This window comes from Macaca nemestrina, chromosome 4 (genome assembly GCF_043159975.1).
Source record: "Macaca nemestrina isolate mMacNem1 chromosome 4, mMacNem.hap1, whole genome shotgun sequence".
NCBI lineage: Eukaryota > Metazoa > Chordata > Mammalia > Primates > Cercopithecidae > Macaca > Macaca nemestrina.
Window position 1 is genome coordinate 68,748,933 of NC_092128.1, and position 27,597 is coordinate 68,776,529.

General features: G+C 35.2%; 1 protein-coding gene across 2 annotated transcripts in view; it reads left to right on the forward strand.

The window, feature by feature from the left end:
• LOC105475458 (zinc finger protein 804B) overlaps positions 1-27,597 on the forward strand; it is a 598,392-nt gene that overhangs the window by 462,790 nt on the left and 108,005 nt on the right. For both annotated transcript variants that reach the window (XR_011622116.1, XM_071094784.1), the window contains one exon: positions 17,907-18,050. Coding sequence is in view for 1 of the 2 variants with exons in the window: in XM_071094784.1 (XP_070950885.1) it covers positions 17,907-18,050 (144 nt within the window). In the remaining variant the exon portion in view is untranslated. The remainder of the gene's footprint in view (positions 1-17,906; positions 18,051-27,597) is intronic.

Here is a 27,597-nt window from a genome sequence, read left to right on the forward strand (position 1 = left end):
TTAAAAAAGAAAATACCTAGAAAAATAGTTTACAAGAGAAGTGAAGGACCTCTTCAAAGAGAACTATAAACCACTGCTCAAAGGAATCAGAGAGGACACAAGCAAATGGAAAAAATATTCCATGCTCATGGACAAGAAGAATCAACATCGTGAAAATGGCCATACTGCCCAAAGTAATTTATAGATTTGATGCTATTCCAATTAAACTGTCATGGACATTCTTCACTGAATTAGAAAAAACTATCTCAGAATTCATATGGAACCAAAGAAAGAGCTTGAATAGCCAATACAATCCTAAGTGTAAAGAACAAAGCTGGAGGCACCACACTACCTGACTTCAAACTATACTTCAAGACTACAATAACCAAAAGAGCATGATGCTGATACTAAAACAGACCCATAGACCAATGAAACAGAATAGAAAATTCAGAAATAAGACCACACACCTACAACCATCTGATTTTTGACAACATGTAGACCAATGGAACAGAATAGAGAATTTGGAAATAAGACCATACACCTACAACAATCGGATCTTTGACAAACCTGATGGAGACAAGCAATAAGGAAGGACTGCTATTTAATAAATGGTGCTGGGAGAGCTGACTAGCCATATGCAGAAAATTGTACCTGGACCCCCTCCTTATACCTTATACAAAAATTAAGATGGATTAAAGACTTAAATGTAAAACCCAAAACTATAGAAACCCTAGGAGAAAATCTAGGCAATATCATCTGACATAGGCACAGGCAAAGATTTCATGAGAGAGATGCCAAAAGCAATTGCAACAAAATCAAAAATTGACAAATGGGATCTAATTAAACTAAAGAGCTTCTGTATAGCAAAAGAAACTATCATCAGAGTGAACAGATAACCTACAGAATGGGAGAACATTTTTGCAATCTATCCATCCAAAAAAGGGTAATATCTACAAGGAACTTAATCAAAAAACAGGAAAAAAAAAACCCTATTAAAAAGTGGGCAAAGGACATGAACAGACATTTCTCAAAAGAAGACATACATATGATCAACAAACATATGAAAAAAGCTCAATATCACCAATCATTAGAGAAATGCAAATCAAATCCACAATGAGAGAGCATCTCATGCCAATCAGAATGGCTACTCGTAAAAAGTCAAAAACAATAGACACTGGAAAGTTTGCGGAGAAATAAGAATGCTTTTACATTGTTGGTGGGAGTGTAAATTAATTCTACTATTATGGGAGACAGTGTGGTGATTCCTCAAAGATCTAGTGGCAGAAATACTATTTGACCCAGCAATCTTAATACCTAGGCCATCGATGGGATGATTTGTGCAGCAAACCACTGTGGCACATATTTACCTATGTAACAATCCTGCACATCCTGCACAGGTAGCCCTGAACTTCAAATAAAAGCTGAAGAAAAAAACTTTATCTTTATATCTTTCAACTACTAACACCTAAAACAAAACAAAACAGAACAGAACAAAAAGGCCTCAGTGCTTGACTGTAGCAGTTTTAAAAGTTTTTCCAGGGACAATATGGGTTGCCACAAAAATCCGACAGGAAGAAAACAAAACGCAGATGCAAAATATGTGAAAATAAAAGTCACACTACCAGCTCTCCCTTTGTTGATGGCTTCCTTTTGCAAATTGTCTTCCACTAAATAATGTAGTCTGCATAAAAATCCTTTCATTTTTCTTCCTCTTTTCTTCCATTGGCTATTTGATGACAATATTTTGTATATAAGAGTTTTCATATTATCTACTTTTTTGTAACTGCTACATGAAAATAAAGAGAGAAGTGTTTTTGAAATTTTAATTATGAGAAAACCAGGATTCTTAGATCTTGATTCAATCTACGTCACTTGGTTACTCATTTGGATTTATACTTTTGTCTTAACAGCACCCTTAGATTCTTGGTTTTTCCTTTTCTTGTTATAATAGTTTACACACAGGTTAGTGGATTTAGATTTAGTTTCATTATATAGAGTTAAAAATATCTTTAGTTGAAGATAGTTGACATTTTTGTACACTTAAGTTTTGAATACTGAAGAAATATCTCATTTCTATGTGAATATATTATTCTTCAATTGATTAGAAAGTTGGATGCTTAGACATTACTAAAAGTTATTTAAATAATGACACCTTATTAGTATGTTTCCACATACAGATCTGGCCATTAAAGATTGATGAGTAGAACACTGACCTTAGAATGTCCAAGTTTTCATGAAAATATTCACTAAATGAACAATATGATTAACAAACAGATTACTAAACCTTTGCAAATAAGTATTTTTATTGCAATACTAGCTTGATCGACTAATGAGATGATTTAAGGCATATCGGTTAAAATGGGGATCGTTTATGGAAATGCTACTCTCACACACATATAGAGACATATGTAATTTTTTAAACTTTTAATTGTTAAATAGACAAAATAATTGGTGTGAATCTAGACATTCTTTTTAGTTAGAAATGTTAAAAATTGATACCTTTCATTTTACTATTTGTAGTAAATGCATAAAGCCCAAGGTAATTTCTGATCACCTTGTATGTTCGTGCTCACTCTGAGTATTTATATCTTTACAATAATGTTAATAGCATTTTTAAGACTACATGTTTTCTTCTAATGAAAGCGTTACATAATTAATTAGATCACATTGCAATTAGTGAAAAATACTATAAGCTAGTGTGTTTTATGCGAAATAAAAAAAATAATGTGACCTTGAGGTTATCTGTCATTATGCAAGGAATAGTTTCACTGTTAAGGCAATAAAAGTTAATACATGTCATTTCAGAGTGATTAAACATTATTTATTATTAATCTTTGGGGTAGATTTCTCTGTTATAAATTGATAAAATTCTAAATAACTGCTGTTTTATAAAGTAATAAGAATATAACAGAAAATATATAAAGCTTTCTATCAAAAACACAAACAAGCAAAAAAAAAAAAAAAAACCAAAAACAAACAAACAAACAAACAAAAAAAACCTAGTCCATCTGTACTCCAGCCAAAGGCAGAAATCCAAAAGACAGTAGCAAAAGGTCAGGTCAGGAAGCTAGCTCACTATCTGTAGTAGAAAGCAGAGCCTGTTTTCAGTAAGGAAAATGTATGTTTAATGCAAAGAACATTATTTCTAACAAGTAACTTATCCAGAATATGGAGCCATAGGGAGTTTAGAAATTTAAAAAAGTCAGTAATAAAGGGCACTGGTGTCCCCAGAAGGCCATGATTAAGTGTCTAGCTGAGGCTTCTGCTTGCACAGGATTTTTTCTTCCCCCTCTTAGTTTGCAACACAAAGACTGGTCCCATTGGAAGAAAAACTTGTTATCCACATAGTATATCACTCAGTTGGGTACAGATAACTACATGTCTTCCCTGTGGGAAGAAATCCTTTTTATTAGGCTTTGTGGGCCCATTCTTTATTTACTTATATTGTTTGGGTGCCAGTTATGGGAGGCCAGGCTTTCCCTTTCCCTCTGGAGTCAGCATTCTTCAGGGCAATCCTCAAAACTCCTGCAAGACTCCATTCCCAAACCAGACTCTTCTACTCTAACCTGCCAATTTTTTTTTTAACTATCATAGTACAGCACATTCAAATCTAATGTCATGTTTTTATATTGCTGTTGAAATCTGAAAAAGACAAAATAACCCAAAACAAAACTTAGAAAATATAAACAAATTAACAGCACAATAGAAATATAAGGCTTTTACTATAGTATTTATTTGAATTGTTTCTATAATCAATATATGGCCTGATAGGTTACACTTACACATTTGATTAACAGATGACAAAAAAGATCAAATTGCTGAGTGTCCCACACCCATGAGAAACAGAAGGTCTGATTTAAACTCAGGCTGACTTCAGAACGATACTCCTAACCACAAGGATGTACTGCCCCTTTCATTTTTAATAACTAGTTTCAAAACTCAGATCTTCCTAGACATTATTCTCACTGGCATCTTTCTATTTTGGTCACTTATGCAGAATTTATGACTTTTATATACATATACACACATACATATACATGTAAACATTCATATATGTGTGTATATGTATATGTGAGAATATATATAATACATGTATATATTATATATTTAGTATATTATATATCTGTATGTGTATAATATATAGGTATATATGTATATTATAAAATATGTGTATATGTTATATATACGCATAGGTATAAGTACATCTATAATAGACATATATGTATATATATTTAAAAATGTATTTGTTCACCTTCGTGTGGTGCTCAGAACTGTGTTTTGTGATTTTCATGTCTGAACTTACTTAATCATTACAGCCATTCTGTGAGAGTGATATTGTTATCCTCATTTTACAGAGGTTAAATGATGCACTGATATATATCACTGAGTTTGCATGTGGTTGAGTGAGGATTGAAAGATTTTTGTCCCAATCTCTGTACAACCCAAATGCTCTTTACTCCTAAGTAGATGTAACATGCTTCCTTCTTTTCTCAAGTTTTATCTCTATGAGCTAACTATACATTCTTTTAGTATAGGGGCAATACCTTCCAAATCATATACAATTCCTGTAGCCCCTAACACAGTAAGAGTTTAATACATAGTTGGTGAATATATTTCTAACCTTAGGATTCCTGTCCTGGTTTGCAAAATCTCCAACTGAGATCCTAAATCTCATCTTAAATTTACTACAAATACTTAGACTCCTGAAAAATATTTCATGACAACGAGCTTCTTACCAAGGAGCACTGATGATTTTGATCAGACCCGGAGAGTGTCAAGGTCAAGATTGATACAACAAAATATTGATTCCCATAGATGTAAATATTGTTGACTTTCCTATACTCTCAAGTTTCTACCAATATATAAATTTCAAATCATGAACAATCTTAGAAGAGATATGTTCCCTACTCCCACACAAATAGCCTTTGGCTAAAGTATTATCTAGGACTAAGGAAACGATTTATGGTTTCTTTCTTCTGTCTCCCCCAACATATTATTTTTAAATTCTACTTTACAGCACCAGAACCGTGATTCTTTCCTCCATTCATTTTCTTTTCTACCCTTTCACAAGGGAAATCTGGATTCTTTTGCCCACCTGAGCCATCTGTTTTCTCTATCTCCATGTTTTCATCACACTTCTCACATATGTTTTACTTCCCCTTTTTTCTGTCACTTGGCATTCCTCCCTATATGGGCATTCCAGTGTGAAACCATAGTGATATTCAGGCATGCACTAATGAAGAGGCAGACTCTTACCTGAGCTTTTGCTGACACTCTTTGGGAAAGCTTCATGGTATTTATTTAGATTTTTAAGTTATAGTTGTTTCTTATCAATGAAAGTTATTTTTTTCATTTTATATTACAGAAGACATTCTACTAAAAAGAGTGTAAATGTTCCCGGCCATCACTGCAGTTTCACAGAATAGAGATTTGCTTTTTAATATAACCACTAATGAGGACACAGATTCCAACTTAGAGTAGTAATAGAGCATGTAAGCTGACAAATTCCAGAATCAGAATTTCTTATAGCATAATGGACAGAAGCAAAACATTCTATAGAAATCAATTTTTAAAATCACTTACTTGTGCTTTGACAAATTCAAAGTGAACTCAGGACATACAAAATGGAATAACAGACACTGGAGACTCCAAAACTGTCTCCACTGGGAGGAGAGTGAAGGATGAAATACTACCTATTGGATATATTGTACCCTACTTGGGCGATTGGTTCACCAAAAGCCGAGACTTCACCACTACACAATAAATCCAAGTAACACCACTGTACTTGTACCCCTACATCTATACAAATTTTTTTTTTTAAAAGCACACAATGTAAGTTCAGACTTTGTGAAAAGGCTCTGAAACAAGAAGCAGAAAGTCCAAGAAAGAAGTGCTAGGAAAATAATCAAAAGGAGCACGTAGTGGAATAATATGAAAAGGATCATAATTACTACCTAAGCTACTGGTCAGAAATAGTGACCGGCTGTAACAAAAGAGAAAATGGGGGATAGTAATAATATACTCTCTAAAGTTTGTATGACTTCCTCTTTATTAATACCTGGAGTAAAATCTGTATCATTCTTATGACCAAATGTAGATTTATTATTTCTCAGGAATACTTTGGTCACCTTCTTAAGCCCCAGAATTGAAAAGCTCATCAAATGTCATTCATTTCTTTTATATCTAAGAGTCAAATTCAAGCCTATTAATTTAGACCCATTATAAAATTGTAACTTAATGAGGCTTATTGTGCTTAGGTATGTACCTGTGTTGCACAGCAGCATGTCTATTTCCTTTCTCTAAATATACACAGTACTTTAAATACCTAACATATGATTTTGTACCCGTTTATGTTGTCCTTTGTATCTCATGAATTAATCCTATCCTTGCAGGTGGTCTGTGAGTTTCTTGAAAACAGGGATTGTGTATTATTATCATGCACAGTAAAATAGCACAGTAACTCACCCAAACATTCATAACATAGCCAAATCCCTACCCTACACCAAGCTCTTTCAAGAATACCATAGAAATGTGAAGACAATTTAAAAAATAATTTTAGGTGTGAATTCTTTATCTTTTGATTTGATGTTTTCCTTTCATGTTAGATGTCTCTCCTGTATCAGAGAAAGAGAGAGCTTCCTCCTTTCTAAAACCAGTTTTTAGAACTGGCTAAGTTCAGTGCTGAATTTATTTTAGCGACAACTAGTGATCTATGGACTAGCAAAACTCGAAATGCATTTTTTAAAGCTTCGGGGGATAAAGGAAAGAGGAGGTCTCTACTGGGGATGATTCTGTCTTCCTCTCTAGGAGATGGCTTGAAACAGAAAACTTTTCTCTATGGAATCCCAAGAATATGAATGTTATTTCTAAATATGTTGTTAAATAGATGCTGATTTTGATTACATGGTTTGAGAAAGAAAAATTTATACATCTATATTTTAAAGATTCCAGAGATCCATGTATATGTCTTGAGTTTTAGAGACACAAAAATTCCTATCCTTAGACCAACCTCATTTTCCAGATGAGGAAATAGAGCCTCCTGAATTAATTGCTCTGCCATTGGTCTCACAGACAGGAGTCAGGACTTGAATTCTCATTCCAGATCCGCTGTTTATCATCCGGCATAAACCTTTGACAAGCCAAAGAACTTTTCCTGGATTAATTTTCTTAAAAGATTCTTGAGATTGCTTCCAATTACCTGCCTGTGTGATTATTCTAACTTTTCTATTTTACTTTTTTACAATAGGCCCACAACTTCTATTGCAGCTACCATACATTTCTTTTTAGACTAGTTCTCTACACAGCACACACATACACATACACACACATGTACATACTCACACAAATGCACATACAGAATAGATTGGAGCCCAGCTCAGTATGGCTTGCTGAGTTGACACCAGTGGTAACAATAAGTATGGATTCTGCAACTGCTGAAGCAGCTGTGACACTCTTGGACAACTGTAGGCTCTTTGCCACAGCCTGGGTGGGCTGTATCATCAGCACTGCCATTATGATACACATAAACATTGGCCCCAGTTTCCAGCTAACTAGGCTATCTGACTCTAGCTCACAGACATTTTTAGTTAGTTCTCATAAAAGCAGGTATATGTGCATGAGCTGATGTACAGACCTTCTTTTTGAGGTTTTCTCAAGTCACTTATCCAAGTTTTGCAGTTATATGCGATGATTATTTAATAGACAAGCATAAGTAGTTTATAGCAGCTCTTTTGACCCTTGTGAATGTCTTTCTCTCAAAGTGAACTAGCATTTTTTAATGTTTCCTTTTTCTTACTTTGACACATTTTCTCAGCTTAAAGTGAGTATTTAAGATTTAAGACACAGAGCTTCTGTGAACATACTTTTTTCACAATTTCTAGTATTCTCTAAGTTTGAAATTAAATTACCCACTAGAATTTCAACAGATAGAAGCCTGGAGCAGCCAGTTTGATATAATGGTGTGCCTTTGTGAGCATAATCACTTTTTAGACATCTCTGGTACAGAACCAGTAAACCAAGCAGCAGACTTATTATTAGACATGATAGCAGACGTTCACGAGAATAGAGAGAATGTCCTTGGTGTTTTGTAATTCATCTGACTTGCTTTTTCTTAAAAGCAAAGCCATTGGCTTTATACTATTTTAATACATCATCTCAGGAGTTTGCAGTCCTCTGTTTAGCACATGTAGAACATAAACACAGCAGAGATTAATACCTGAACAATATAAGAAGTTCAGAGAAGGAAAACTTACTTGAAATTCACTGAATCTATTTGAAGGGAACATATTTGCAATCAATTCCCAAGGAAAGGTGAAGCAATGGCTAGGTCAGCATTGCTTAATGGTCATTTCTTTCATAGATGGCTCTCACAAATTTTAAATTAAAAGAAAAATGGTTTGTAATTGAGCAGGCATCACTAGTAACTTTCCAGAAAACTTAGTTGTCTGACATTTTTCATTGATTTTTCTTATATTAGAAAATGAAATGTCAGACGCTATTAATTGCATTTTTACAATAAATAGTTACATCAGGAGTAACGGCTAAATGAAAGTACTTCCTGTCTAATGCACAATAGATATATTCGTTTAAATGTATTCAATTTAGATGAAAGCAATATGTCTATATTCATTACAGTTATACCCACCTGTGGGCTGAATTGATGAGGTGGTAATTACTACCTTTATAAATGGAACAGCATTGTCAGTCTGGAGGAAGAAAACCTATTTTCTTATCATCATATTTCACACACCCACACAATAGGCACATTCCAAAAACTTTCTTCCAATCATAAAAATTTTACTCTTGAATTTCCAGTGGACCTAATGATTGTAAACATGATCACTCAATAGGCTTTTTTGGAGGGTTGCAAAGGGTTGGTCTCATAGGGCATGATGGAGGGGAACTGAGAGTCTCAAAATCTCTTCGTGCAAAGTAACTCTCATGTTTGTTATTCTGCATGCCTGCAGTGCAGCTGTAGGCATCATGTGGCATGGATTTGATTATTCTTATACCATGCATTGTTTTCTGAGTTCAATGAAGGTAGGACAATTAAAATGTGACTTTGTTGAATACTTTTATTTTTAATTAGAAAAAGCAAGTACACATAGTTCCTATACACTCTGCTCAATCCTAAATAGTTTCTCTTATTATTATTTTGTATCGTGTGGTGAGTTAGTGTATTAGTCTGTTCTTATGCTGCTAGCAAAGACATACCCAAGACTGAATAATTTATAAAGGAAATAGGCCTAATTGACTCACAAGTCCACATGGCTGGGGAGGCCTCAGAATCATGATGAAAGGGGGATGAGGAGCAAGGTCATGTCTTACATGGCGGCAGGCAAGAGGGCATGTGCAGGAGAACTCCCATTTATAAAACCATCTGGTCTCATAAGATATATTCACTATCACGAGAACAGCACAAGAAAAACCCACCCTCCATGATTCAATCACCTCCCACCAGGTCCCTCCGATTTTATGTGGGGATTATTATAATTCAAGGTAAGATTTGGGTGGGGACACATAGCCAAACTATATCATTCTGCCCCTGGTTCCTCCCAAATCTCATGTCCTCACATTTCAAAACCAATCATGCCTTCTACTGCCCCTCAAAGTCTTAACTCATTCCAGCATTAACCCAAAAGTTCAAGTCCAAAGTCTCATCTGAGAAAAGGCAAGTCTCTTTCACGTATGATCCTATAAAATCAAAAGCAACGTAGTTACTTCCTAGATACAAAGGGAGTGCAGGCAATGGTTAAACACATCTGCTCCAAGTGGGAGAAACTGGAGAAAACAAAGGGGGTTTAGGCCCCATGCAAGTCCAAAATCTAATGGGGCAGTCAAATCTTAAAGCTTCAAAATGATATCTTTTGAGCTCCTGTCTCACATCCGGGTCGCATATTATGTTCTCTTGACTATGTTTGGAATTCTTAAATACATGAAAGTAAAAATAAAAGAGATTAAAAACTCCTGAAAACTCTAATTATGCAAAGAAAATTAAATTTTCTAGCTTTATTTTTATTTTACATTCTTGGGTACATGTGCAGGTTTGTTACATAGGTAAACGTGTGCCATGGTGGTTTGCTGCACCTATTAACCCATCACCTAGGTATTAAGCCCAGCATACATCATCTATTTATCCTAATGCACTCCTTCCCTCAACTCCACCACCAGACAAGCCCCAGTTTGTGTTGCTCTCCTCCCTGTGTCCATGTGTTCTCATCATTCAGCTCCCACTTATAAGGACATGCGACATTTGGTTTTCTGTTCCTACATTAGTTTGCTGAGGATAATGGCTTCCAGCTCCATCCACATCCCTACAGAGGACATGATCTCATTCCTTTTTATGGCTGCATAGTATTCCATGGTATGTATGTACCACATTTTCTTTATCCAGTCTATCATTGATGGGCATTTGAGTTGATTCCATGTCTTTGCAATTGTGAACAATGCCGCAATGAACATATGTATGCATGTATTTCACGTAACAGAATGACTTATATTCCTTTGGGTATATAACCAGTAAATGGGATTGCTGGGTCAAATGGTATTTCTAGTTCTAGATCTCTGACAAATTACTACACTGTTTTCTACAATGGTTGCTAATTTACATTCTCACCAACAGTGTAAAAGCATTCCTATTTCTCTGCAACCTTGCCAGCAACTGTTGTTTCTTGACTTTTTAAGCATCTCCATTCTGACTTGTAAGAGATGATATCTCATTGTGGTTTTGACTTGCATTTCTCTAATGATCAGTGATGTTGAGCTTTCATTCATATATTTATTGGTCACATGAATCTCTTCTTTTCAGAAGTGTCTGTTCATGCCCTTTGCCCACTTTTTAATAGGGTTGTTTGCTTTTTTCTTAAAAATTTGTTTAAGTTATTTGTAGATTCTGGATATTAGACTTTTGTCAGATGGATAGATTGCAAAAATTTTCTCCCACTCTTTAGGCTGCCTGTTCACTCTGATAATAGTGTTTTTGTTGTTGTTGTTTTTCCTGTGCAGAAGCTCTTTAATTAGATCCCATTTGTCAATTTTTGCTTTTGTTGCAATTGTTTTTGGCAATTTCATCAATAAATCTTTGTCTGTGCCTGTGTCTTGAATGCTATTCCCTAGATTTTCTTCTAGGGATTTTGTTGTTTTGGGTTTTATATTTAAATCTTTAATCCATCTTGAGTTAATTTTTGTAAAAGGTGAAAGGAAGGGGTCCAGTTTCAATTTTCTGCATATGACCAGCCAGTTCTCCCAATCCTTTCCCAATTACTTGTTTTTGTCAGGTTCATCGAAGATCAGATAGTTGTATATTTGTGGTCTTATTTCTGATTAATCTGTTCCATTGGTCTATGTGCCTGTTTTTGTACCAGTACCATACTGTTTTGGTTACTGTAGCCTTGTAGTATACTTTGAAGTCCAGTGGCATGATGACTCCAACTTTGTTCTTTTAGCTTAGGATTGTCATTGCTATGCAAGCTCTTTTTTGAATCTATATGAATTTTACAATAGTTTCTTCTAATTCTGTGAAGGATGTCAATGGTAATTTAATGGGAACAGCACTGACTTTGTAAATTACTTTGAGCAGTATGGCCATTTTCATGATATTGATTTTTCCTATCCATGAGCATGGAATGTTTTTCCATTTGTTTGTGTCCTCTCTGATTTACCTGACCAGTGGTTTGTAGTCCTCCTTGAAGAGGTCCTTCACTTCCCTCATTAGCTGTATTCCTAGGTATTTTATTCTCTTTGTAAATTTGCTAGCTTTTGTATGAGACAGTGGGCTAAAGACGATAAAAAATTCCTCTTACCTGCCCAAATTTCCATCAGGAATTTGCTTTGTAGACTGAGGGGAAAATGGTATTTTGTTGAAAATAATTTTATACTGTCACATGCATTCAGTGATACACACACACACAGAAACAGACCCCAGAACATCCAAACATTGAGTACCTATATAGGGGAAGAAAAATAATTGTCTTCTTCTCAAGCATTTTGCTGTGACTCCCTATAACAAAATACAAATTAACAAGATAAGAAACAGAAGTTTGATAACATGTATACCTCCTGTGCACATGGGAGATAACCCGGAGAAATAAATAAATTTCTAGACTAAATTTCAAAGAGTTGTCTTAGACTTCAGGCTTGAATATCATCGTTCTCTGAAACAAAGAAGTACGAGGTGAAAGGTCAGGTTAAGGCCCATGAAAAGTGCTACTACAAAACAGGAAAAGGTTTGTTATGCAGATTTAAGTCCATGCCTTTTCCATTTATTAAGAGTCTCTAGTAATTTAGAGCTAGCCTTCTTTTAGGTTGTCTTAGGTGTCTTAGGAGACACCTTTACAAGTAAAGCTTTCTTTTATAGATGTAAATTTATCTTAGAAAAGGATAGATAACTTTTCAAAGCTTCTCCTGTGTCTATAACTTCTCAAAATAACTAGTTCAAAATTATCCTTATGCTAAGGAGGTGTACTAGAGTGGCATACTTAGGTTTCCTACAGTCATATTTTGGGGTGGCATATTCTGAGCCCCATCACCTATATTTGCCATGTGGTGTACTTAGTACTTCCATAAAAAGATTTTTTCTTCACAATAATCTTGTAAGCTGCTTATTATTATCCCCCTTAATTTATTCTGAGATAACTGAAACCTTTAGAGTTTGAACTTCTGTAAGATAGAGGCTGACATTCAAGCTAGTCAGGTTTCAAAGACTAAGATTTTTTTTCCTATTATAAAAATAGAATAAATAAGTGAATTAAACCTCTAAAGCAAGTTTTCTGTTATCCAAGCTGTTACAGAGATGCAGGAAGATGATGGGTGCCAAAAGAGTTCTGACTCAGCATCAGCCACTTGATTGGAGGAGGGGAAATTCACTCTCTTTGAAGCAGGATTTCATTTGGGGCTAATAGAATGAATTAGAGAATATTAGAATTCTTAAAGCAATCTCTTACGCATAACAGTGAAAGGTCAAATGTGGGCTTTCATGCAAAGACTATGAATTCAATTCTCACAGCTCTGTGCTGGTATTACCCATAAGGAGCGATGAAGAACAGCAATTGATTTCTTCCCTTTCTTTTTTATGATCAGAGCACATATTTACAACCAATGCAACAAGACTACTACCTTGCATTTTCCTAGTTCCCATCTGTCAGCTTCAAGAGCATTATACATTTTTAAAATTACAATTAGTTATCTCACTCTTCCTGGGAGTTAACTGCTCCATATCATCCTGAATCCACAAATGAGTTAGCAGAGACAGCCTGGACTTAGGTGGCATCTGGATAAATGCTAAGTAATTGGAACAGCCTTGAGTATGTTGAATCATGCCTCTGAAGTCAGACAGATCTGAGCTTTAATACAGTGAATGCATTTCTAAACATGTTTGTGCCTTATTTTCCATATCTTTAAATGAGATAATAATAGAATATACTTCAGAGGGTTATTATGAAGATTAAGTGAGTGAACAAGTGTCAAGTACGTGGCACATTTCTAGTTTACAGTGTAGTTCATGAGGAGTTAATGTGCCATAATAATTACAATAATAATAACAATTTGATAGCAAACATTCATACTTCTAAATGCATTACTCTAGTAAGAATACTTGGCACTTTAAAAACATACCTGTTTTATGCATTAACGTACACTTTTTGGTGTGAAAAAGTACATATTCTCTCCTTGCACCCAAAACATTAAGTATAAAAAGTAATTATTACAGAATTCATACTGAACAACAACAAAAAATTCCCCTTGGCATTACTGAATGTTTTAAAAATGACTCTCGTTAAGATAATTGTCATATTCAATTTGTAATTTATTTTCAACCTTTAATGAATCATTGAGAGTGATTAACAAGAAGGTTTCTTTTATGTTATACATTTTTTTTCTGTCAGATAAGCTTTCAAAACTTCTTCCTCTAGGCAAACTGTAAGAAGGGAAATTTAAATAACTGGGAAATGAATGAATGAATTATATATCAAATCTTGTATCTATAATTCTTTATTTTAAAACTTTATTGATACTGAGAATAGGTCATCACTTTTTATTCTTTCATACTTACACTCCATCTCTAAATATATTTAAAGATTGTATAATTATTTCAAAGAGTAAGTCATCTTATTTACCTTCAGGCCTTTTTTTTTTTCAGTAAAAGCATCCTGTCATTCAACAAAAAAACAAGAAATAATGTGTGCTAATAATGTGTATATAATGCTATGTGAGAGAGACATTAACTTCTAATTATTCTTAAGTAGTCTGATCTAGGTAACCCTCTATAGCAACTTGTGATTATCACTCTATCGCAACTTACAGTTTTTACCTCTAATGGGAAAGTAATTCTTTCCCATTAAACTGTAAATTAATGAGTATAAGACCCAGTAAGAAATTGACATTTAGAAGTTGCTAAATAAGAGATAATTGAATGTATGAATACTTAATAAACAGTTGAATGAATGGATGGTTACATGTGTGGATAGATGGTTGGATGGATGAGGTAGCATGAGACAGTGAAAAGCATGCCCCCCTTTACCATTACCTAGCCATTAGACTTTATACAAAACATGAAATTCCTAAATATCAGTTGCCTCTTTAAAAAAAATAGAGATTTCTACCCTTATAATTCAGTCTATGTCTGTATGTTTTATGGTAGTATTTATACTCCACTGGTTTACTCTTTCTCTCTTAATAAGGAGGCCGGAATATGCCCCAGAGATTGTCATTAGCACCTTAGAGGTAAGAAAGATAAGGATATCTGCATAATTTCCTGGCAAGAATAATGAAGCAAGAAATGTGATGTGTAGTTTAGTCTAATGACCCTGTAAAATAGAAGTGTTCAGAAAAAGATGGTATAAAACTTAAATTTTGGTGAAGCTGTCTTAAAATTATAAAATTTTGAATTAAAAATCATCAATATGATACTTAAAGAACATTTTAGAAATATAGAATGTTTAGATGAAGGTAAACATTCACTCTTGACCATTGAACTATTGTCAAAAAATCTTCTACATAATCTGAAAGAATATAAAAATACATTTTTAGCCTCAAATCTATCCTGAATTTTCAGTTGTTCCCCTACCCCAGTTCATGAGGCTAAGGTATTTTTGAGCGCTAAGGCAGTGTTGACCATTGTATAAGAACATGGTCAGTTTTCTAAGGCTGTTGTCATAAAGAAGTAAGAACTATGACCAGGCCGGCCGCAGTGGCTCACACCTGTAATCCCAGCACTTTGGGAGGTGTAGGCGGGCGGATCACGAGGTCAGGAGATCAAGACCATCCTGGCTAACATGGTGAAACCCCACCTCTACTAAAAATGCAAAAAATAAGCTGGGTCTGGTGGTGGACCCCTGTAGTCCCAGCTACTTGGGAGGCTGAGGCAGGAGAATAGCATGAACCCAGGAGGCAGAGCTTGCAGTGAGCTGAGATCATGCCACTGCACTCCAGCCTGGGCGACAGAGCAAAAAAAGAAGAACTATGATTAAACCAAATTAATCCCTAGTGTCAATCCAGTCCTTGTGATTATACTAAGAAAGGACACGAAAAAGAAAGGAAAGAAAGAAAGGAAAGAAAGAGGAAGGGAGGAAGGGAGGAAGGGAGGAAGGGAGGAAGGGAGGAAGGGAGGAAGGGAGGAAGGGAGGAAGGAAGGAAGGAAGGAAGGAAGGAAGGAAGGAAGGAAGGAAGGAAGGGAGGGAGGGAGGGAGGGAGGAAGGAAGGAAGGAAGGAAGGAAGGAAGGAAGGAAGGAAGGAAGGAAGGAAGGAGGGAAGGAAGACAGGCAGGCAGGCAGGCAGGCAGGCAGGCAGGCAGGCAGGCCGGCCAGCCGGCCGGGTGCAGTGGCTCACATCTGTAATCCCAGCGCTTTGGGAGGCTGCAGCAGGTTGATCACCTGAGGTGAGGAGTTCGAGACCAGCCTGGCTAACATGGTGAAACCCCATCTCTACTAAAAATACAAAGAAAGTAGCTAGGCGCGGTGGCACACGCCTGTAATCCCAGCTGCTGGAGGGGCTGAGACAGGAGAATCTCTTGAACTCCAGGAGGAGGTTGAGGTGAACCGAGATCGCGCCATTGCACTCCAGCCTGTGTGACAGAGTGAAACTCCACCTCAAAAAAAGAAAAATAACTTAGTGAGAAAGAGTGTGGAAATAATGGTTTCCTTTGATTCTAAGTCTACTAAATCAAGGGATTTAGCACCACTTCAATGCTGTACTCCTTTCTCACTTCTCAATAGTGACTGTCTCAGCTGGCAATTATCCTAGTTCTTTCAGCAACTGGAATTTGACCTTGAAATCAGAGTTTCCATTCTCATTACTGGCTACAGCCTGTCCACTAGTTTTTTATATCAGCCATTATTCTAGAATGTAACCGAATTCTTACTTTAACTCTCTTAGATAGGCAATCCATATACTTGGTCTAGTTGTGCTGTTAGTTAATGGTATCATGCCCTTCTTTCTTTTTGCCATGTGTTTTGCCCTCTTATATTTGGGCTTAAATCATGATGTTACCCACATGTCTAAATTAATTGTCCCATTACTTCACCCTACTCTGAAAATATGCCTACAATTATTTCTGCTTACTTTCTTTTCTGGTCAGCTATTTGCCTATGATATACACTTATGACCTGATTTCTTTCTATCAAGGATAGTTGTTTTGGAGAAACAAGGATAAAATCCATTCTTTAGTTTGTTCGTTCAGTGTATATACATATTTACTTGGTATTCTCAAAGTGCCAGTCACTCTTTTATTTGGTATTGGGATAATAGAGCAAAAGTTGTAGAATGATATGAGGCATAAATATATAAACCATTATTATCCATTAACTTACATAATGCATATTAAGTAGCACATATTCCGGGCTAGACAACATGTTGTTTAGCATTGTGTAACAAAAATGAATAAAATAGCTTCTTCCCTCAAAAAATTGGTGGAAAAAATAGACATGAAAACAGATAATTTAATGCTGTGTGACATATCTGGTAATAGAATTAAAGAGGAAAATATAGAAGCAGGGTTTGACAAAATATGATACAGGCAAGGTAAGAAGTTTTTCTTGTATATTAAGAAGGTTGGCATTAAAGGAATATAGCAAATCACAGCTGTTTACTAACAAAGGAGCCAGGCATAGGTTGTTTGAATTCAAATTCCTTCTCCACTTGTTAACTTGGAGACCATGAGTGTGTAATCTCTCTAAGCACTGGTTGATGCATCTATAATGCAGATGAAAATAGAACCTAACTCATAGAATTGTTGTGAGGAATGATGAGATAATTCATATACCTTGTGCATAGTTTATACTCAGTAAACATTGGCCACTATTATTCTATAATCAAAGAGAGAGTTAAAGAGGATTTTAAGCAGGAGAATTATGTATCCAAAACTGTTTTAAATGGAGCATACTAAAAATTTTAAGGAGAATATTTTGAAGAACATGGACATAAATCCATTGGTAATGTGTAGCAGGAACTGATGCTTGCGGAGGAGGCTTAGGCAGTGTTGAACATTGTGGATACATCCAGCTCTATCTATAGTGTGAATGGGGACACCCATGGAAGAACATATGAAATGGATACATCATTTGGCTGAAGATAGAATTGCATAGAACACTAAAATTTAAGGGATAATATCAGAAAAACAGAGGCCAGTGAAGGATATAAAGAAGAATGGCCAGTGATGTGCTTGGTAATAGGCACAATCACAACCTAGCAACGGGTGGCAAGAAGGATGAGTAACAACCAGGCTTCAGGCCAGGGCTACTTTAGAACTCATGATATGTCGGTTGATAAGTTAGGGATGATGCGAAACTAAAAGTTACTTTCACAGTGTCATGAATTCCCAGAAAATAATGTGCTCCATCATATTTGTTTAAGTTAAATACCACTTTGATTAATATGAGATCTGGTTATGCTCTTAGAGAGAAGTCTAACCAACATTTTTGTATTTTTTCTTAAAGGATTTTGCAGAAAAGGAGAAGTCCACAGCAAAGGCCCTGGAAGATGTAAAGGCAAACTTTTACTGTGAATTATGTGACAAGCAGTATCACAAACACCAGGAGTTTGACAATCATATTAATTCTTATGATCATGCTCATAAGCAGGTAAGCCAAAGTGGGAAAAGTCCTTCATATTCCTGTATTTGTACCTTCAGAACAGAACCGCATGAATTTGACCTTATTTACTGTCATATAAGACTATGAGGTGAGAACATTTTATGTCCTTTTTTTCCCCTGGAAAGGTTGTGTTTTGTGTTTAAATGTTATCCAAAGTCATTTTTTCCTAGAAGTACTATACTACTAGAGGTAAACTTAGAGATAATCTAAGAATAGACTGACATATTTATTTTAGAATTATATTCAGTTAACCCTTAAACAACACAGTGGTTAGGAATGTCAGTCAAAAATCCGTATGTAACTTTTGCAGTTAAAAATCCGCATATAACTTTTGATTCTCTCAGAACTTTACTAACAGCCTACTGTTGACCAGGAAGAAGTTTTACTGTAACATAAACAATCCATTAATGCATGTTTTATATATGTTATATATATTATATTCTGTATTGTTACAATAAAGTAAGCCAGAGAAGAGAAAATGTTATTAAGAAAATAAGGTAAGGAAGGGAAAATATAGTTACTATTCATTAACTGGAAGTGGGTCATCATAAAGGTCTTCATCTTCATTGTCTTCACGATGAGTAGGTTCTGGAGGAAGAGAAAGAGAAGGAGTTGGTCTTGCTGTCTCAGGGGTGGCAGAGGTCGAAGAAAATCCACATGTAAGTGGACCCATTCAATTCAAACCTATATGTTGTTCAAGGGTCAACTGTATGTAGGGAAACCAGGACCCAGGAAAAGTAATAATGTCTCATTCAAAGTTACTTAACTAGTTAGTGATAGGTTTAGAATCCTGGACTAGGGCTAGGACAGAATCTATTACAGAATCGATTATAGTCTACATCTTTCAAGGACTCTAAGTTATAGGAAATATTAGGTCTTTGGGAAAGCAATTCTCAATAAAAGATGACATTTTCCTAAGCATACTCTCTTAAGAAAGTTAGGCCGGGCGCGGTGGCTCAAGCCTGTAATCCCAGCACTTTGGGAGGCCGAGACGGGCGGGTCACGAGGTCAGGAGATCGAGACCATCCTGGCTGACACGGTGAAACCCCGTCTCTACTAAAAAATACAAAAAACTAGCCGGGCGAGGTGGCGGGCGCCTGTAGTCCCAGCTACTAGGGAGGCTGAGGCAGGAGAATGGCGTGAACCCGGGAGGCGGAGCTTGCAGTGAGCTGAGATCCGGCCACTGCACTCCAGCCTGGGTGGCAGAGCGAGACTCCGTCTAAAAAAAAAAAAAAAAAAAAAAAAGAAAGAAAGTCAAAGTTGTTATTTAATAAATGGAACACTGAAAACAGGCAAACAAAAAATCCAAAAGGGAAAAGCCTGGGGTAATCACAGGTGAAAACATTTCAGTTTATTTACTTGAAAGATCATATGGACATCTATATTATTAGCGTTGATATACTACATGTGGCTTCTTATATTACCTACTCTCCAAATGTGAAAAAAGAGGCTATTGTTCTCATCTGGTTAGATGTTATCCTTGCTGATTGAGGTATGGTGATACTGGCAATTTAAGAATGTTAAATACCACCAACTGAGAAAAAAAATTTCATGTGGCCAAAGATTATTGCTAACAGCTGTAATAAGGTACACATTCCTGATGCCAAATGTACCTGGCATGTTGGAATGTGTGGGTAAATCTTGTATACTCTGTCTTAAATATTTATTCAGATTAAGCAAAAATAAATATTTTGTCAGACATCACTAGCATTTTATTGAGTGTATACTAAATATATATGTATGTGCATATATACACATATATATGTATGTATATATGTGTATGTGTGTATATATACATATATGTGTGTGTATATATATCCTTGGGAAATGCAAGCCTGGCAAAGACACAGCCTTTATACTTAAAAATAAGATATATGTATATAGTTGGCTTCATTTTCTCTGACAAGGGCTAGATAATGAGATAAACTGTTTTAGGATTGTAATTCCCAAATCCTAGTGTGCGTAACAATGACCTCAGAATATGTTAATTGTTCACATTCCCAGAATCTTCCTCAGATATTCTAGTTCAATAATTCTGAGATAGGGTCTAGCAATCTATATTTTAAAATGAATTAAAAATGAAAAACTTAAAACATATATAAATGTGAACTAATGGCTATCACCCAACTTCAATGATAATCAATCTTGCTTGATTTATACCACTCACCACACCTCCGCCACTGTTACATTATTATGAAGCAAGTGCCAGATGGTATATCATTTTATCTAAAAGTATTTCAAGATATATGGTGATGCTTTAAAATGGATGTTTTGATTATTATCTAACCTAAAAATCAACAGTAAATTTTTAAATACCAGTTAGTGCTCTTGTTACCTTAATGGTCTCATAAATGATTTGTAAATTTGAATTCATTGAAATTAGTATCCCTAAATATCCACACTTTTGGTTGACATGTCTTGAAGTCTCTTTTAATATATATTTTTTTTTTTTTTTTTTTTTTTTTTTTTTTTTTTTGAGACTGAGTCTGGCTCTGTCGCCCAGGCTGGAGTGCAGTGGCCGGATCTCAGCTCACTGCAAGCTCCGCCTCCCGGGTTTACGCCATTCTCCTGCCTCAGCCTCCCGAGTAGCTGGGACTACAGGCGCCCGCCACTTCGCCCGGCTAGTTTTTTGTATTTTTTAGTAGAGACGGGGTTTCACCGGGTTAGCCAGGATGGTCTCGATCTCCTGACCTCGTGATCCGCCCGTCTCGGCCTCCCAAAGTGCTGGGATTACAGGCTTGAGCCACCGCGCCCAGCCTCTTTTAATATATTTTAATCTATAGGTTTTTCTGTCCCTTTTTAAATTGTACATTTTGCAGTTTTTTTCCCACATTTGGGATTATGCAAAATTCTACTCACTGTTATCTTTCAACATTTTCCTTGGTGTCCTTTTGACTGGTTTTTATGGATAGGGATTTGGCCAATTTCAGACATATTTTTTCGTGGCAAGAATATATTAGAGGGTATTTTGTGTCCTTCCATAAGGAGGCATATAATGTCTGGTTGGCTCTCTTTTTTTTTTTTTTTTTTTGAGACAGAGTCTCGCTCTGTCACCCAGGCTGGAGTGCAGTGGCTGGATCTCAGCTCACTGCAAGCTCTGGCTCCCAGGTTTACACCATTCTCCTGCCTCAGCCTCCCAGGTAGCTGGGACTATAGGTGCCCGCCACCTCACCCAGCTAGTTTTTTGTATTTTTAAGTAGAGACGGGGTTTCACCGTGTTAGCCAGGATGGTCTGGATCTCCTGACCTCGTAATCCGCCCGTCTCGGCCTCCCAAAGTACTGGGATTACAGGCTTCAGCCACTGCGCCTGGCCTGTCTCTCTTTTTATAACCTTAAGTTTGGTGAGTGAGTTGAGGTACTATCAGATTATTGATCCATTTGTCATTAAGTTTCCACTGGCTTTTTTCTCATTAATGATTTTGTAATGGTCATTTGCTCAAATATCTTTATTTGTATTTGTAAAATGATGATTCAAATTATTTTACCCCTTCTAACTGTATTAGATAGATTATGTCTGTAAAGAGAAACTTCTTATAAGCACCACTCCCTGTGGGATTTTATGCAGGTGGTCTTCAGGCTGAATATTAAGAAAAAATTATTTGGGGATTCGGAGAAATAAAAGACCAGGAAAGGTCTCATGCAATAGTGGGATTTGATTTGTATCTTACACATGTATAAGTAGATGTTAAAATAGAGGATCAAGATGAGATGGCATTCTTGTCAGTGGAAATATAAGAAGCTAAGGTAAGAAAATTGAAGAGCATGAGGCATCTTTTGAGAACTGTAGGAAGTATTGAACTATGTGGGGTGAATCTCCCATACCAGGTCTGCAAGCCACAGCATCTCTTGTACTCTGGAATCCTGCCTAATCAATTTCCGTTTTTTATCACTTTCTTCAGTCTTATTTCTATTAGCTATCTAACATGTTGATAAACAACCTTCCTCAATCATTCTATTCTATTCTATTCTATTCTATTCTATTCTATTCTATTCTACATGTGCATTTCCGTCTTCCATCTATTTGCTTGTTTCATTTGTTTGTTTATTGACTTTCTGTCATTCTAACTTTCCTGGTTATTCTCCTTCATCAAACAATGATTTGGTTTGAACTGTGTGCTACTGTGTTCATTGTGAAAAATCGACACATTTGGTCTCCACCTTCAGGGAGCTGGTAATCTAATTGAAGAGAAGACAAGTCAATAGATCTTGTGATACATTAATTTAAGTGTTGTAAAAAATTTATACATAGGACACTTAAAAGGGAGCACAAAAAAAAACTGATTCCGGAAAGAAGAGAAGATAAATGAGCTGGATTTCTTAAAGACTGAATAGAAGCTAACTGTGTACTCAAGAATAATAGGTCCTATATGGTAGAAAACCTATTATCAAGGCATGGGGGCAGTTAAAAAGTGTAATCTATGAAGGAGCAAATGATTCACTATGGCTGCTTAAGGCCATCATCACTCTCTTGGGGATCACTTTAGAAATCTTTGAAACTGCATCCTATTTACCTCATTCTCTTTTTGCAGTGCATCTTGTCCTCATTCTTCATTTGGCATTCTCATTTCCACCATCATAATTAATCTCACTTCTAAATCATTGCTGAGGTCTTCAAACTGGACCCCCCACCTCCAGTATTTTTCCTGCTCCACACCAACCCATCCACTTATGGCCAGATAAATCTTTTCATACAACCCCATTTATATGATCACTCTTTTCCTAGGAAATATTTAGTGCTTGATGACTGATTTTTGAAAGGGTCTGAACTACTTATTATGCTATTCGAATCCACAATCTGGCTCTTGCCTCCATTTCCAGATTTATCTTCTGCAAATCCAGAATTTCCCTACAGTTTCTTTAAACATGTCTTATGCTTTCCCACATGCTCATCTTGGATCATTATCTTCCCTCTCCTTGAAGTGCCCTCTTGTCTTGTGTCTCTTTTACAGCACATACTTCTGCATATTTAATGCAGAGATTGACAACTTACATGGGATATTAAAATAGCTGAGATTTCATGGTAAACTAATTTAACACAGCATTTAAAAAATACCTTTTGCTTGAAATCTATTAATATTATGGAGAATTTTTGTACATGCTTCCCACTTTAAAAAACACTGGAATAATTAAATTTGCTATAAACTTTGTTAGACTGCTTTCTTGGATAATGTTGAAATACTTCCATTTAAAAATTTATTTTAGCCCAAAATATTTTGAAAATTACCTCAATTTTGGATGAAGCTGAGTTTAATATCTTTCTTTTAAATAAAACTGAATTTTATATAAAGGAAAAGGAATTATGCACTGAAGTAAATCATGTAAAAGTATACATTTTTTTTCAAATTTCAAAGCTAAATTTGTCCATTTGGTTCTTCTTTAAGAGCTCTTCTTGATTGTGATGATGATTATAATGGTGGTGGTGGAAATTTGGCTATTTTTTGGCCTGAGTAATGTGAACAGTTGCCATAATTTTGTTTTCCATGTAGGTACAGATGAACTAACTGGCTTCTTCTGTTGAACTTCCAAAAATATGCTTTTTTTGGTACACTTAGAAGTAAATCCAAACTCTCATGAAATCCTTTCTATTACTCATCAATAGAACATCTTAGATCTGATAACGAAATAATTTTTGAATACTCTTCTCTGCTTTTCCTTCATTCATGTATAATTACTCAGGATCCCACCAATTAATAAGTACCTTCTGAAGCATTTGTTGTTGTCTTCTATCAGCATCATGTGTTTATTTTATCACAAAGATTATGTTTTTCATGGTTATATTGTAATTCCAGATGACTAAGTCAACACACAACTTCAAGAAATAAAGTATATGTGATACATATATTTAAATAAATTCCATTGGAGCTTTGAAAATATTTTTCTATAATTTGAACAAAAAGTAAGATTATTTATTTATTTATTTATTTATTTATTTATTTATTTATTTATTTTTGCCTCATGGCACTCCAGTATGGGCAATCCAGAGTGAGACCTGTCTCAAAAAAAAAAATTTAAGATATTTTCTTAGGTATTATTTGTAGAGAAAGACAGCTCATCAAAAACAAACCTGATTTTTAAAATTTATTCAATGAGGAAAAATAATGAATTTCTAGCTTTGACAAGTCATTCTATATATCGCTTACATTTTTTGAAACAACTCAATATCTTAGCTATTGCCTTGAACTTAAAATTCGGTGTAAATGTTGAGTATTATTCCTACTGCAATTCGAATGTGTATACAAATTATAATCACTTAGATAAAGACAGAACTGTAACTATTAATATAGGTAACATGTCAATAACAACTAATTCCTTTTGAGACTACCTACAAGTCATAATCTCTTTCTCAAGATTGTTAGCTGCAAATGTATTACTGGAATGAATAATACACATCCTCACATGCAGCAGCAGTCTCTCCTGCCCCAGGGACTTTCTGACTCATCTCAATTTTGAAAAAACAAATGAGCCAGATCCCTGTACAATTAACCCATAAAAATATCTTTAATAATAAAAACAAATCCACTTTGAAACCCTCCACATGTGACACTTAATCCTTCTAATCTCCATTTGCTTCACAATAGGATTTACTTTTACGCAGAAGGAGTTGTTCACTTGTCAAGCCCTGAATTTGAACTCCAATGGATTCATTGTTTAAAATACTGTTTCGGATTCACTGCATCTCTACTTACTCTGGATAACATATTCAAAACAGAGCTACCATTGTCATCTTGACTTTAAAAGGAAAAGACCCCAAAATTGATAAAAGAATTTAATCTAATTACCTTTTTTGTTTCTGTAATTTGATTTATATTTTCCCCAAATACTGCCCAAATGATATACAGTATGTGTAAGTTATTAGTACTCTAAAAGTGGTAACAAAATGTCAAAGTGTAGATGATTCGTGGGGTCAGCAAGATTGAAGAAATAAAGACTGGAGTACCTGGAATGAATACTTTCAGTAGCATAAAATAATACTATCTCCTGCTCCGTTTTGCATTCTGTAAACCAAGATTTCTGGTAAAGTGTGTATGTGTGTGTGTGCATGTGTGTGTGCGCGTGTGTGTGTGTATCCTGGAATCACCCAGTAGTTTCAACCTTTATTAGCAGAGAAGTACGAGACAAAAGAACCAAAGGTGATCTTAGCTTCCTGCTCATATTTAACTCTCCCAAATTACTGTCTGTATCTTACCTAAGAGGCTTTTTGATCTCAAGTTTCTCCTACCTGAAAATAAATTAAAAATTCTGCATTCTGGCTCCTTCTGACTTCCAAATATATCAAGTAATTTCCTTCTACCTTAGGGCACTGGCTATAGCTGACTTTTCTGTCTGGAAAATTCTTCTATCTGACCTTCAATGTTCTCATTCTCTTCATTTGTGTCTCAGCTTAAATGTCACCTCTTCAGTAGGACACTTCTCTTTTACCTTAAGTATTCAGTTACCAGTTTTCCAGTTCTAATATCTTGTTGCTACTATCAGTGGGGGTGTACCTTTAATGACTCTCCAGAGCCAGCTGTTCAATATTTGAGAACTTTGTGAGCCGGTTGTTCCCACTGGTAGATTGAAATCAGCCACAATGGGATATCTACAAACAGTACAAGTCAGGGTTTTCTGTGTTTTATTTGGTTTTTCTAAAGAGTTGATAATCCAGCTTTTTAACTGCTTATCACTCTTTAAAAAGAAAACAAATACTTTTTAATTTTGTCATCATACTCCACTCCCAGCTATTAACCTCATAAAGGGAAGGGCATAGATGGTTCTATTAGCCACTGTGTCTCTAGAACTTAGAGAAATTTCTGGCACATAGTAACATTCAATAGATTTTATTAATGAATAAGTAGCTGAATAACTTAGTTTTTAGAGAAGACCATTTCACTCTGTCCTACGTCAATATATTGACCTATCATTGACTAATCATTACTTAAGTGAACAGAGTAAATACTGTGGTAAACATATGGGGTGGCTAATCTCAAGTTATTTGTGATTATTTAACAAAAGGTGTCATGAAAGCACATTTTTATAATTTAAGAAAATATTTGATCCCATATTAATGTTGACAAGTTGTGCCACCCTAATATGTTCAGACTTGACTTTGTGGAATATTACTAATCTTCAAGGACTTTTAAGCAAGCAAATGATATGACTAGATTTGTGATTTAGATAAATAATCCTAAAAGCAGTTTATGTTGGTACACAAGAAGGAGAGCTTGGCTCTGTGATCAGATAGGCATTCAAGAGTTCAAGAAAGACAATAGGAGTCTTTATAACAATGACAATGAAGGGAAGAGAAAGGGATAGATTCTAAATTTGTCAATGGATTACAAAATGTGAACACATGTTTTGCATAACTAGTAATCAACTAATACAAATTTGAGGAGATTTTAAAAGGTAAATTTGTCAAGCATGAAAAGAAGAATCATACCACCCGGTGTTGACAAGGTGTGAGAAAACATTGCTTATGAGGGTGTAAATTGTCTTAATCCTTCAGCGTTCCACTCTTGATTATTATGAAAAGGCTTAAATGTCAATTTTTCCTATTAACAGTTCCATTTGGCTAGTATCCTAGGAAAATAATCAGATGAATTTCAAATATTTATGTACAAGGGTATTTAAACTAGAAAAATACTGGAAACAATCTAAATGTACAATGAAGAGAGAGTGGCTAAATTATGGTGGACTTAAACTGGAGTAATGTGCTAGAATTAAACTTACGTTTTGGGTCTATTTTTATGTAAAATTTAATTATTAAAAGTTATTGGATAGTTATTTATATTAAAAATCAAGAAACATAGAAGTGTAGAAAAATATTTAAAATTATTTAGTAATAATTTGGTTCACATCTTTCAGATAAGTCTCTAAATGTTTACTATCCAATCACAAACTTTGATGTAACAATATAAAATGTGGTTATGCTATACATAGTATTCTGTCTTCATATATTTTCACTTAATGTTTTATCTCACAAGCCCATAGAGATCTATATTTTATTGTGTGTTAAATAAATACTCAGAATTTACATTATTGTGACTTGTAAATATTTTTCCAACTGAACTTCATAACATACTATGATGACTTTATGAGTCTATCTTCTTTCTTGGCAAGTATTTTTTCCTGGAGTTAGAAATTGCTTTACTAACTGGAAAGTCATCCAAAGGCAAGTCATTCTAGAATGTTAATGTGTTAGGGGTATTTCATCAATATTGCATCACTGCCTCTTACTCATTCTTTCCTGAATTATATACCATATATAAGAACAAAGTTTCACTACAAACATCACATAAGTTAGATAATCAATCAGTCCTTTCTCCCTCTTCCCTTACACATATATAGTAAAGGCCTCCATCTTTCTGCCCCAATCCTGACAATTTGTCCATCAGGTCAGTTGCATAGCTCTTATTCTAGGACTTATTTTCACCATCATTTTGTAAATGCTTTTGCTTCTCTCCTGGAATATACTTCTTGTTTCTATGATCCCATGGCTTTCTATGTTTTCTTTATTTCCTTATTTTGGTGGAACCTATCCTCTAGGGCTTCCTAACAA